At 38.0% G+C, this 13,624-nt stretch overlaps 1 protein-coding gene across 6 annotated transcripts in view; it reads right to left on the reverse strand.

The window, feature by feature from the left end:
* DDX50 (DExD-box helicase 50) overlaps positions 1-11,860 on the reverse strand; it is a 29,101-nt gene extending 17,241 nt beyond the window's left edge. Inside the window, exons 1-7 of one of the 6 annotated variants that reach the window (XM_082424463.1) lie at positions 11,598-11,860; positions 7,842-8,138; positions 5,064-5,139; positions 4,221-4,399; positions 2,025-2,142; positions 1,735-1,920; positions 1,094-1,239 (exon numbers count right to left, since the gene is read on the reverse strand). In XM_082424463.1, coding sequence (XP_082280589.1) covers positions 1,094-1,239; positions 1,735-1,920; positions 2,025-2,142; positions 4,221-4,399; positions 5,064-5,139; positions 7,842-8,138; positions 11,598-11,687 — 1,092 coding nt within the window. In that variant the 5' untranslated portion in view covers positions 11,688-11,860. Of the gene's footprint in view, positions 1-1,093; positions 1,240-1,734; positions 1,921-2,024; positions 2,143-4,220; positions 4,400-5,063; positions 5,140-7,841; positions 8,139-10,772; positions 11,576-11,597 lie in introns of those variants that run through there. The other 5 variants (XM_082424461.1, XM_082424459.1, XM_082424464.1 and 2 more) reach the window with 5 other exon arrangements.
* Between the last annotated feature and the right edge of the window lie 1,764 nt (positions 11,861-13,624).

Below are 13,624 nucleotides of genomic sequence, written 5' to 3' on the forward strand. Positions count from 1 at the left end.
TCTTCGTTGCAACATGCGGGCTCTTAGTTGCTGCATGCATGCGGGATCTAGTTCCCCGACCAGGGATCGAACCCAAGCCCCCTGCATTGGGAGTGCACAATCTTACCCACCAGACTACCAGTGAAGTCCCATTAATAAACTTTTCTTCACTGATACATTTTATGTTCTTAATGTAAAACTTGCAGCCATTATAAAATATACAAAAGCTTCCTTTGACCATCCATACTATAAAAGTCCTCTTTCCCAGAAGTAATCATTATTATTAGTTTGATGTTTATCCTTCCCACCTATCTTTGTACATAAATACCTAAAGAATCCATTTAGGATTATTTGTGTATTTTTTAAAATAGTATGATTCGGTACTTATCATTTTATAATCTGGTTTTTATCAGTCAAATACATTCTTTTTAACCATTACATTGTATTTATAGATTATACTCTTGTTCATCTGGACTATTTTTATTTACATACACATATATGTACATCTGTCAAATGTAAAAGTGACATATATGGTACATACCTGTCAAAATAATGCAAATACTACCTTTCTTTTTTTAAAAAAAATACTATATGTTTAAATTTTCATGGAGTCAAAATTATAAACCTTTTCCTTTATGGTGCCTTCTTCTGTCTTTATGTTTAGAAAAGCCTTCCCTTTCCTCAAATCAAATAACTGTTGACCTACAATCTGCTGTAAATTATTTTATGGCTTAATTTTTTTAAATCTTTGGGAGTATTTTTGGTATACGGTATGAAATGAGGATCTTTTTTCCACCTAAGCTTTAACAAATTATCCCAACACCAGCAAATTGAGATGAATTACTTCGTTTTTCACATTCTACATACTTTAAGTCTGTCTCTATGGATGCCTGTGTATCTCCTGTTAGGACTTGCTTGTTCACAAACTTTCTTCCCCCTATTTATTTTATTCTGCTCCTGAGTCTCAGACTATAGAAATACATAGGTATCTCATTGACTAAGGGTAAAAAAGAGATATTTGGCCTGAACTGGTACCCAAAACATAAGTTTAGCTTCAACAAATTTCAAAATATCAACTAAAAGCTAAAATCTATCACACTGGAAAGCTACTTACTTCCACAGTAGTTGCAGCCTTTTGAGTCATTTTCCCAACAAGGTCAACCTGTTCATATCTGGATTTCATGTATTTTTTTGCAACTTTGTATACCCACTGTGGGCAAGTTGCAGAAAAAAGTAACGTCTGAGGATTGTCTTCAGAATCTTAAATAAACAAAAAGAATTCAAATGCTTTCTTAATTTCTTAATATCCCACAATGTAGTCAGCTCTTAAAAATCCCCCCAAACTTCAAAGAAATAATGAAAAATTCAAAACTTGGGGTGAATTTTGAACATATAGACTTTACTGCAATTATCAAAACTTTCAACTTTCAAAACTGAGGGAAAGTATCAATATGAAGAAAACTGAACCTAGAAGGAAGATGAGAATTTAAGAAGTAACAACGAGCAAAGAAATGAGTAAAATGAGTTAGTAAAACTACTTACTATAAAATAATACATGGAAGAAAGCACAGAAAGCTAAGAAAATGGTTAAAGTATGCTATTGTACTTTCTTGTTCAGGAAGAAAACAGATACCAAATACCTTTAGTTTTGTTAGAACACTGGGGACAATGTATTAAAAATCATAAAATAAAAAATTCATAAGCTTTTAGATAAGAAAACAATTGCTAATGTGCTTATTCTGAATTAGGATATACCAGTTTTGTAGGATTCGTGGATAATATCTTCAACTTGTTCAGCAAAACCTAAATCTAACATTTGATCCACTTCATCCAGCACAACGTGGCGCAGTTTAGAAAGATCTAATCGGCCGCTCTGCAGATGATCTTTGATACGGCCAGGGGTCCCAACCAAGATGTCAATACCATTTCGAATATGATTAACTGTGGGAGGAGAGAAATATCAATAATACGTAAAAATTCAAACGTAGATTTTAGATTTGAGTAGCAAATAGATCTTTGTGCTGCCATCATACATATTTACTCACTTTGGCTTTGATATGATGTTCCACCATAAAAACACGCCACACTGAGTTTCCTAGTTATATCTTTGAAGTCTTTGGCTACTTGGTTTGCCAGTTCCCTTGTAGGAGCCAAAACAAGTACCTGAGCAAAAGTTTTAAGAAACAAAAAGATAAGTTTCTGTAGATCTCTAAGTTCAAACTGAGAAGACTATTTTTTAAGGTGCATTTAAAACTAGGAATCTCATCATTAATGTCATAGTATTTAAAGACAGAGCACAAATAACAACAACAAGAACAGCTTATGTTTATTATATCCTCCCTTACTTCCTTAAGGTCTCTTTTCAAAAGTCACTTTCTCAATGAAGTTCCTAACCCTCTTTTCATATCCTCCCAACCGTGCTTAACTGTTTCTCCTTAGCACTTATACCATATAAAATATTTATATTCTACTGATTTGCTCATTGTCTGCCTCACCCACTAAAATGTAAGCTCCATGAAGACAGGGATTTATGCCTGTTTGAGTTACTATTCAATATATTCCCTGAACTTCAAACAGTGCCTGGCACAGAATAGATACTCAAAAAATATTTGTTGAATAAGTGAATGAACGAATGAATGCCCAATATGTGCCATTCTTTAAAAAGAAATAGTTCAATTTATTTGTTAAGTAGAATATGAAACCGAATTTGTAGCTAGTATCAGAGAATGGACTTAACTGTTTGGTGTTTAATGAGAGCAGCTTCTTCTACACAGGATCCCAAGAGACTTACCAAAAAGGGGCAAAGCCCCTTATTAAGCAAATAAAACTCATGTTTCAAACAGGTTATACAAAAATTGATTTACCTCTATTTCTCTTTTTTTGATATTTAGAAAGTGCAGATTTAACAAAAGGTAGCCATAAACTTTCTATGTACAATGCCGATTATAACTCTGCAAACAACAATAGTGCTTTACACGAATTATTTAATTTGATCCTCACAAAAACCCAATGAGGTGGCATTATTTTCCCAATTTTACAAATGAGGAACATGAGTCTTAGAGAAGTTGAGTCTTGTCCAAGATCAAGTAGCTAGAAGTGGTGGAGCTGGAATCTCCAGTAATGTCCTTCTAGCATAAAAGCTTTTTAAAGGCAGTGTTGGGACTGTGTCCTATTTCTATTACTTTCAGAATTCCTAATTTCACCTAAGAAACAGAACTCTCTAAAAAAGATTTGTCCTATTCCAAGACCACTATCATTTAATTACATTCATACAGGTGAATTTACTTTCACACTGTAATAATATTTAGGAGTCTCAAAGAACAAATTACTTTTAGCCACATATCTGTTCAAATTTTGATACTGATTCTTTCTTGTTTTTGGCCGCACTGCACAGCATGCGGGATCTTAGTTCCACAACCAGGGATGGAACCCGTGCCCCCTGCAGTGGAAGTGTGGAGTCTTAACCACTGGACCATCAGGGAAGTCCCAATACTGATTTTTTTCTTCTTCACGTTTATGAACCTGAAAGTGAACATAGGTTCTAAAAGGGTCAAATTTTAGGCTAAAATTTCACTAGGTCCTCTCTGTTCTTTACTATTGATAAATTAAGACAGATCTCCAGTACTCCAACAACACAGGGAGTAGCAGTATCATTTCTATAATACTCTTAAAGTCAATCAGTAAAATAAATATTATTTACTGAATGACCAAATAAATAAATACCTCTTCAGCAAAATCACTGTTTAAAAGCAAAGGTCAGAACTGAAAAAAGAGAAGAAAAAGGTCACTAAATATACTAACCGTAAATACTCCTAAAATTAGATATGCTGGCTTCATAATATACAGTTATCAAAGACATCTATGCATCCATACACATTACATTCATATGCAATAACTCACTTTAGCTTTACTTGAGATTTATCTTAAAAATCAAATTTTTGCTTTAGGACCCAAATTTTTACTTTATGCCCCAGGACTGACTAACTTTTCTATCTTTGGGGTACTTGAACTTAAGACCAGTATATTGTGGTTTGTTTTTTTATTTTTTTGGTCACATTGTGCAGCTTGCAGGATCTTAGTTCCCAGATTCAATCCCTGCTTAGAGATTGAACCCGGGCCACGGCAGTGAAAGCGTCGAGTCCTAACCACTGGACCACCAGGGCATTCCCAAGACCAGTATACTCTTTCTTTCTCTTTCCATTAGAGTAATGTTTAAACCTTTTACTCCCTATAATGGTTACCTTTGGTGAGCGGCTTTTTTTAATTGTCTCTTGATTTCTTTGGAGTCTTTCAATCAAGGGGATGGCAAAAGAGAATGTCTTTCCTGTTCCTGTCCGTGCTTGAGCAATTAAATCTTTTCCTTCATATACAGGACCAAAAGTCTTAACTTGAATAGGAAAGAGATATGTTACCCCTCGACCTGTAAAATGAGATTTCATTGAAATATTTACCTAAGATCAGCATTAGGAAAAAATACATTTATTTGAAAATAACATTCCTGATTCATCCACGTGTGCCTAAAGATACATCACCTAACAACATTTATAGTTATTCCTACCCCAAAGAGGAATTATTTAAAAATTGGTCTGAGGGACTTCCCTGGTGGCGCAGTGGTTAAGAATCCGCCTGCCAATGCAGGGGACACGGATTCGAGCCCTGGTCCGGGAAGATCCCACATGCCGCGGAGCAACTAAGCCTGTGCGCCACAACTACTGAGCCTGCGGTCTAGGGCCCACGAGCCACAACCACTGAAGCCCACGCGCCTAGAGCCCGTGCTCTGCAACAAGAGAAGCCACCACAATGAGAAGCCGCCACACCCGCATGCATCAACAAAGACCCAACACAGCCAAAAATAAATAAATTTATTAAAAAAAAAAAATTGGCCTGAACTTTTGAAAAATACATATAATTCTTTAAAGTTAAAAACCGAACCGAATACCAAAAAAATGATGTAGAAATAACTGCAATTATAAAAGCTATTTCCCTATGCTTTGTATAGTCTCCTTGTGGTCAGAAAAGGCACAAGAGTTTTCTAAAACCTAGTTTTAGATTTTCAATTGCATATCCATTAAAATTCATTGTACCTTTCAGAAGCTTTATAGTCTCTTCAGAAATAGGGAAATTGGAGAAGGCTCCTTCTTTCTGTTCATGTGTTAGGGTCTGTCAAAATGAAGTCAAAGATCTAACTGATATAGTTCATATCCGACCAGGTATTTAGAATCTTTCACTCATTTACTGCTTTTAGTTCTACTAAATGAGCTAACAAATCAACTTTAGTTAGTATTTGCAAAAACTGTATAGATTAACTTACAAGATACATTAGTGGGAAATTCTTTTAATTTCAAAAGTACCTCTTTAAATAACAAGCTTACTTAATACACTTTCCCATAATACATTTAAAAATGATTAATTCACACATAAAACTCTTTAGAAATACATTTACTACATAGATCAAAATATAATTCCACTTGACTGAAGGTATTACAAAAGAGGTATTCAAAAATCTAAATCATATTCACAGATATAGATAATATTAATTATGAAGATTAACACAAGCCTATAAACCTGCCCCAAAAGAAGCTAAGCAATGAGGAAAGTAAATTGTTTCTAAAACTAAAAGTTAAATAAGTTGTTCTATGAATCTAAAAAGCATTTTTTAGGTCACTAATACAAGGAAAAGTTCCTGTAAGCTTGAAAATTCCTCAAACATATATAGAGGTTAGCATGACATTGTCATTTAACATCTATTGAAAACTTTGTGTACTCATCAATGCATATATAGAACAAAGACAATATATCTACTTAAAAACTTTATTATTGGTTGTTTAAAGAAGGTAGTTCCAAAACCACACACCATAACAAGTTTCAAACTAAGAACCAGATAAAAGACATAACATCAAATTCAAATTTAATCCATTTAAGCAAACCTCAATGTTATCTTTTTAAGATTAAAAGAAAAAAATTTTATTAGAAAAGTACACATTTTCATTGCAGAAATTTTAGAAACCACATATTAAAAGAAAGAAATTGTAAAATTATCTACAATCCAATCAGCTAAAGACACATTTGAAACACACACTGATCTAGGCACATATACATTTCTAAATGAAATAAAATCATATGTATATACTATTTTGTAATCTTTTTTTTTTTCATTTAATAAGATAGACTGAATACCTTTCTAACATATCTATGTCCTTTAAGATCAATGCATTCTATTACATAGGTATAGCATATTTTATCAAACCAATTGCCTACTATCAGACATTTAGGATGTTTAAATTTTTCGCTATTACCAACATCACTGTGATAAGATACTGATTCATACACCTCTGCACACCTCGTGATAATCTCCTTAGGAGGATAAATTCCTAGAAGTAGAACTCCTGAACCCTAACGTAATCTAAACAAAATAATAAACAGTTAAGCTTATTACAATACAGAGCACTATAGCAGGCAAAATCCCAACAGAGCAAGTACACTCTGCTGCTCAGCAATACAGATTTGTAGGGCCTTATTTAGAACAACTCTTTAACATATGTGCTTCCTGACAAATAGCAAACTCACAAATAAAAAAACACCATATTGTAAAGCAAGGATTCAACATTTTTTCTCAAAGTTCCCCAAAGATTACTCATTAAATTAAGCTCAAATGTATTTAACAGCAACTATCAGATTTTTTAAATGTAAAGAATTATTAAATACCAAGAGCTTTTAAGAATATCAAAGTTGTTTTTTGCTTAAGAGCTGAGTAATTTAATGACAATTTGTAATGCCCAGATAAACCTATGAACTCTACTAGAGGAAAAGTGCAAGAACAAATTGAGTAAATTCTGTGCAAAAATATACCTACTCTAACAGATACTGGCAAAAGTAATGAGTCCAGGAATGAAGATTCTATACTAAGCATGTTTTCTATACCTCCCAAAAAATTAATACCCAGGAGAACAAATTTCTTCGGATCATTTTTATATGTTTCATTTCTGTTTTAAAAAAGCAAACAGGGCTTCCCTGGTGGCGCAGTGGTTGGGAATCTGCCTGCCAATGTAGGGGACGCGGGTTCGGGCCCTGGTCTGGGAAGATCCCACATGCCGCGGAGCAACTACGCCCGTGAGCCACAATTGCTGAGCCTGCGCGTCTGGAGCCTGTGCTCCGCAACAAGAGAGGCCGCTACAGTGAGAGGCCCGCGCACCATGATGAGGAGTGGCCCCCACTTGCCGCAACTGGAGAGAGCCCTCGCGCAGAGGCGAAGACCCAACACAGCCATAAATGAATGAATAAATAAATAAATGAATAAAAAAAAAAAAAAAAAAAATTAAAAAAAAAAAAAAGACAACCCAATTTTTAAAAAAAAAAAAAAAAAAAAAGAAAAAAGCAAACAGCTTTAAGATTGAGTTACAGTAAGACCTAAAAATCATTGAAAGTTGCTATTGTTACAGAAGTACAAGAAACAGAAGGCAAAATATACAAAGTCAAGAGGCCTTTATGTACCCTGTTTCAGAAAGTCAGAATTTAATTCATGAGTAATGATGAGGACTGAAATAACCATAAGAGAGGCAAGTAGGTGACCATCAATAAGCAATTTGGAAAATCTATTTAGGAACCCAAATGTACACGAAAGGTTTAAACTTGACCAAGTCCCCCCCGCACCAACCTCTTACCAAGAAAAAGGCAATATAATGAAAGAAACAAAAGACAAAGGGGAAAAGGCTCAGGTTTCAGCTGTATAGACTCCCCAGTCCAACTGAGAGTACTGGACACTAAGCAGGAAATATTATAGAATCAATTCTAATTAGTCTAAAAAATCAAATTATCCTGTATTTCAAGGATAATGTCAAATGCAAAACAAAAAGTATCCATACCTCTTCTAGTTTATTATCACTTGATTTATGAGTAGAACTATCTAAGGATGACACTCGCTTTGATTTTTTTTCATATTCATCAATATCTCCATTTGACAGATCTTTTCTTCTTGACTTACGAGATTTAGAAAATTCATCTGAAAGTCTATGACATCCTTCCTCAGTGTCACCATTTAGCTTCTCTTTCGTTTTAGCTTTTTTGGGTTTGGGAGCATCCAGGTCATCTGCAACACCATTTTCTCTTGTTTCTGATTTCTCATCTGAGTCATAATGGTGCCTTGACTTCCTTCTATCACTCTGTGGCAAAACAAAGAAGCAGTGACAAGAGGGTGACAAGAGGGTCACAAGGTTTGCTTTGCTTTTAAGACTCTAGAGAAGTTAGAGTATGACTCCCTCAACCAGCAAAGCTCAATCTACCGTAATCTTGAAAAGGTACCTGGTAGAAATCCAGACTGGTTGCTAATGCCAAGCCTAAGCTTTACCTATTGCTTTCTTTCTCAACCCAAATCTTGCACTCTTAAGACCTGGCCTCTAGTCCCTCTCTAATCCCATTATAACATTTAAGGGAAACTGAAATAGCTTCTTTTCAGTAAAAGAATGAGAACTCAAGATTTATAAATTAAAAAACAAGCAAAAACTTCTAATATCTCCAAGAAAAAAATTAATATTTTATTGAGTACCTACCCAGCATTGTGTAATATGTTTTCGGCTTATCTTGTTTAAATCTTCATAACAACCCTATAAGGGAAGTACAGGTCCGTAATCCCTTATCCAAAATTCCAATATCCATAAAGCTCTGAAAACCGAAAGTTTTTTTGTAACTTATTTGGAGACAAAACCTTACCTGACCTGAACTCATTTCGTGGCAAAATTTGACTTCAACTAATGTGAGACTACTGTAATCTTTATTTATTCCACTTAGTATGAATATTCACATTTAACGTTAAGGTGTTTGATTATAGGTTCGGGGCCCCAAACCCTACAAGGGTGTTACCCTTTTAAAAATCCCCAGAATTCTGAATTCGACAACATATCTAGCCCCAAGGATTTTGGATAAGGGATAGCGAACCTGTATCACCTTTGCCATTTTACAGACGAGGAAACAAGTTCTTAGAAATAAGTAACTTGCCAAAGACCCACATATGGGATTTCTTGCAAGTGAAAGTGCTAGAAATCAAGCCCTGTTTGACTTGAAAACCCATGCTCTTTTCACATCATGCTTCCTCCCTGAACTTTGATAAACAGGTTAAAGAAAAGCCCAATTGTTATACTCCTATGGAAGGACAACTACATTAGTAATCCCAGAAAATTCTTTAAAGTTTTAAAAATTTAGTTAATAGAACTTAAAAAAGGGGGGAGGGGGTGGCTTTCTGCAACTTTAGTTTTGAAATGCCAACTTTTGTTTTAATATTTGCAGACAGCAAGAAATGATTTGGAAATTTAGCACTTCAAAATTACTTGGGCAAATGTTCAAAATAAGTTACATGGAAGTGTTCAAAATAAATTAGATGGTAGTGACTAGTCTTGGTAAGAACTACCAGCACCAAAATTTTCACCATGATTTACACAGTTTCTACAGAATACTTTCACATACAATTTTCTCATCCATGAAATAAGAGTTGCTATGAAAACTGAATAACATATTTGAAAATGCTTTGTAAACATTAGAGTTTTACATTAATATAAGTTATAGTTATATGTTACACCATTTGATCTTTAGTTAACTGAACTATCCCACATCTCCCCAAACCAATAGATTCTTCTATAGAAAAACAAGATTATTTATACAGCAAGCCTCAGGGTTTGAATTGCTCCTGGGCCCTGCACTTCAGGGAGATGAAGCAAGGTAAAATGAGACCTCTAGGTTCAAGCCCAGCAATAACCCAAGGTGATGAAATACATTGTTGCATATCAGATCCACAGTGCTGGACACTCTCTACCTTCTTGGCTTCCACAGCACACTATATTCCCTCCTTACCCTCTTACCTCTGTCTTCTTCAATGTCTCCTCTCCCTTCTCCTTCTGTGGATGCTCCTTAAGTCTCTGTTCTCTATGTACACTTTCATACCATTTTCATGGCTTCAACATACACTTCCAGGCTTCCTTCCTAACCTGCACTCCAGTTCTGAGAACCTAAGGCCCAGCTTCATATCTTAACACATCCAAAACCAGTTACCTTCATCTGGATGCCAGACCACTATTTGAATGCTCTATTTCTATTAGTTGGTACTCCAATCTGTTTCCAAATCTTTAGTTATCTTTCATAATGAAAGGAAAATCAACAAGTACCTCTGGAGAAACTAACGTGAAAGCCACTAATTCACAAGGATATAGTGAAATGCAAGCATGGACAAAGATATGGTCATTTCCCTCAAGGATCTTTGGGAAATACTTGGGAAAGATACACTCAGGAAGAATGAGCTAACTTTACAAGGAAGGGCATAATAAATGCCAATCAAATGATAAAGATAGCACTCGAACAAGACTTCAAGGGGGAATGAGATTACTGTATGTGTACACTGGATTGGTTATAAAAGGCATAAACTAAACCTTGACAGATGTATAGGATATGGATGCAGAAGGAGGAACAAGTATTTTAGAAGGAGCAAAAATTAACATAACTGCTTGGTGATTCCACTTACATGAGTTATCTACAGCAGTCAAATTCATAGAGACAGAAAGGAGAATGGTAGTTGCCAGGGGCTGGGGAGAGAGGGCAACCGAGGAGTTGGTGTTTAATGGGCACAGAGCTTCAGTCTGGGAGAATGAAAAGTTCTGGAGATGAATGAATATGATGTCTGCAGACCAATGTGAGTGTACTTAATGCTACAAAAATGTATACTTTAAAATGGTTAAAATGGTAAATTTTATGGTATGTGTATTTTACCACAATAAAAAATAATAACTGCTTGGCTAAAATGGCAAGTTTACCTTGGTGATAAGGTCAGAAGGGTAGGTTCTGCTCTCTGGGACTACAGAGAATATTTTCATTCTTTTGTCAAATGTCAGCCTTCAAACACTGCTTCCTTACTCTCCAAGCTCTGTTTTCTTTTCTCTAAGTCTCTTTCTTCTTTTGAGGGATGGGGCAGGAAGTCTCTACAACTCTTCTAACAGGCTCCTTGAGGGCAAGGACCTTCTTGGTGCCCAGCAAAGAGTCTGGCATAAATTAGGCTCCACAAACATTTGTGAATTGAATGAAAATACTAACAGAAAAGGCTATTACTAATACAACCCACGCGATCTCCATCACAGCCAAATCCTGGCAATTTTGGCTGTGACACTTTTCCTCAATCCTCTACTGACCCGTTATCGAGGTTTGTAAATCTAAGATCGCTTTCCCCAAGATTCTCGCATACAGGACAGAATGACGGAGAAGTTACACATATTCAAGGCAATCTTTTTTCTTAATCATCTTCTAAGACGGCCAACGAGAACCAAATGACAGGCCTCGCTGCTTAAGAAGAGGACAGAAAGAACAGATTCCGCGATGAGAACTTGAGTCTGCCCATCTCGTAGGCGCCGACGGGAAGGACGGGGACCACGGGAGGCCGGGCCCAAGCCCAGTGCTGCCCTTCTCCAGGTTAGGGGTGTGGAGGTAGTAATGGTCCCGGAGCGACCTCCCGGGGACGAGGGTGGCGCGAGGAGAGGCCCTCGGATGCTCCGGCCGGGTTGTGACAGGCCATCAGGTAGACAAGACTCCCCTCCCCGCCCAAGCCGGCGCAGCCCAAAAGGAGGCGCGGCCCATCCTCAGCGCACCTTTTGCCTCTCCTTCCTCTGGCTCTCGGTCTCCTCCAAAGGTGCCTCCAGCTCCATAATGTCCCCCCAGAGGAGTTTCCCAGGCATCATTCGCCGCCACCGCTGCCGCCGCCTCCCTCTGGGAACGGCGGCCACAACCACCTATGGGTAGCGACACGATGAAAGGAAGCGGGGGCAGGGCGGCCTCCCAGCCAAGGCCGTGCGTCACTTCCGGGACACGCACCGCACGGCGGGGGAAAATAATCCCGGATACTCTCCGTTTAAACTCTTTCCTTGCGACTCAGTCTCCCAGCCAATGAATGCGAGGAGTCTCGATTGGCTCACCCTTCTTCTGAAATGATTGGCTTCTAGAGTAAAACCCTGACCAATCTCCATAAAGGAGACGCGAACTGATTAGCATAAAATGTTCGGATTTTTTTTCTCCCTCTCCCTCTCCCCCTCCCCCACTCCGAACATTTCTCTTTGCCACAGCGGAGATGTTTCGGGGCTTCCCAGCATTCACTGCTGGGGCTAGGAAGCCTCTCAACAGCGGCGGACGGCGGACGCGCGCGCGGCGGACTGGCAGGAGAACCTGCCCGTTGGCGGGGGGCGGGGGTCGATGGGAGCGTCACGCGCCGCGTCGCCTTTCGACGCCGGAAGCCGCGGGCCTCGACCCCGCCCGTTGCGGGGTGAGGCGTTAACGTCTAACAGCTTCGCCCGAGGCCAGCGGCCCTGAGTTGGTGGGAAGGGGCGTCTTGGGGTCTGGAGTGGGCTAGATGGGCTTGAGGAGAAGACTAGGGCCGGACAGTCTTCCCTCAAGTCTTAGGTTTTAGTCATGAAGTTGGTCCTTAGTTTAGTTTAGGTCCTTCCCACCCTCCCCATTTGACATTAGAGGAAACTAACCCCCTAAAAGAGGGATTTACTTGTCTGAAGTCACACAGTTCGGGGCACACAGTCAGGACTAGAAAACTCAACTCCTGAATCCGAGATCAGTGCTTTCTCTGCCACACCAACCTTAAAGCTTTGAGCTTACCAAAGCGTTTGGGGGGAAGATGCTCCTATGAAACATAGAATGAATAATGTTAGGAAAATCTGGAGAAACCTAGAGAAAAAACAAGCCTAAATGTCTTTGACAGATTATGTATTTGCAGTGGATAAAAGAATATTAGTTATGGGGATTAACTGGCCCTGAATTACAGCCTTGAACAAAACTGGAAACCTTTTGATAATAACAGAGGACTAACTCCTGAGCATGTACCTTTCTTTTCTTACATCACTGGTGCTAGCTGATTGGCTTTCTTTTCAGAGCCATTTCCTTCTAACTCTTCATGATCTCTTCAACCTACTCTTGAGAACAAGAAACCAAACTGCTACGTAGAAGCAGGGGCACTTCACAAACCACTTGACAATGTCTAGCACACCAGCCTTGTAACCTGAGCATCAAACTTATGTCTTACCAAAATTTCAGATTGCTACAAGTCCTGGAGTTTGGGGATTGGTCCTGAATAGCTGAAACCACAAATGATAAATCTGTGATTGCTACAGGCCTCCTGCATAAGTGTGGATTGGCCCAAAGTCAGGGGTTATATGTTTATCTAAATGTTACCTTATGGATTCAATACTGTGAACAAATGGAGTGTTCAGGTGTTGATGGTGAAAAAATGCATCTCTCTCCCTAGATTATGGGACTAGCTATGCATCGCTAGATTGGTCTTTTCTAAAACCTTTTTGTCCCACTCTCTCACACCCACTCCCAATTCTACCACTGTGAAGTCTTTGTAGCCCTACAACAGGGTATGATGTGCATGGAAGCAGGAGTGGGTGTGGCTAAGAATGTCACAGGTATAAAATTGGGATAATAGGAATAGATGTTAGTATGTTGTGGTTGAAAATCAAACACAGATGAAGTTTTAGCTCCTCAAGACTATTTTTGGCATTCATTTTTATGTCGGAGGTCATACAGCAGGTCTGAAAAAGGAAAGGACTAGACTGTTGGAGACGCAAGAGACTAATAAGTATATTAGTGTTTTTTAAATGACCTTCTGTGA

This window comes from Balaenoptera physalus (genome assembly GCF_965194825.1).
Source record: "Balaenoptera physalus genome assembly, chromosome: 14".
In the NCBI taxonomy this organism is placed as follows: Eukaryota; Metazoa; Chordata; class Mammalia; order Artiodactyla; family Balaenopteridae; genus Balaenoptera; species Balaenoptera physalus.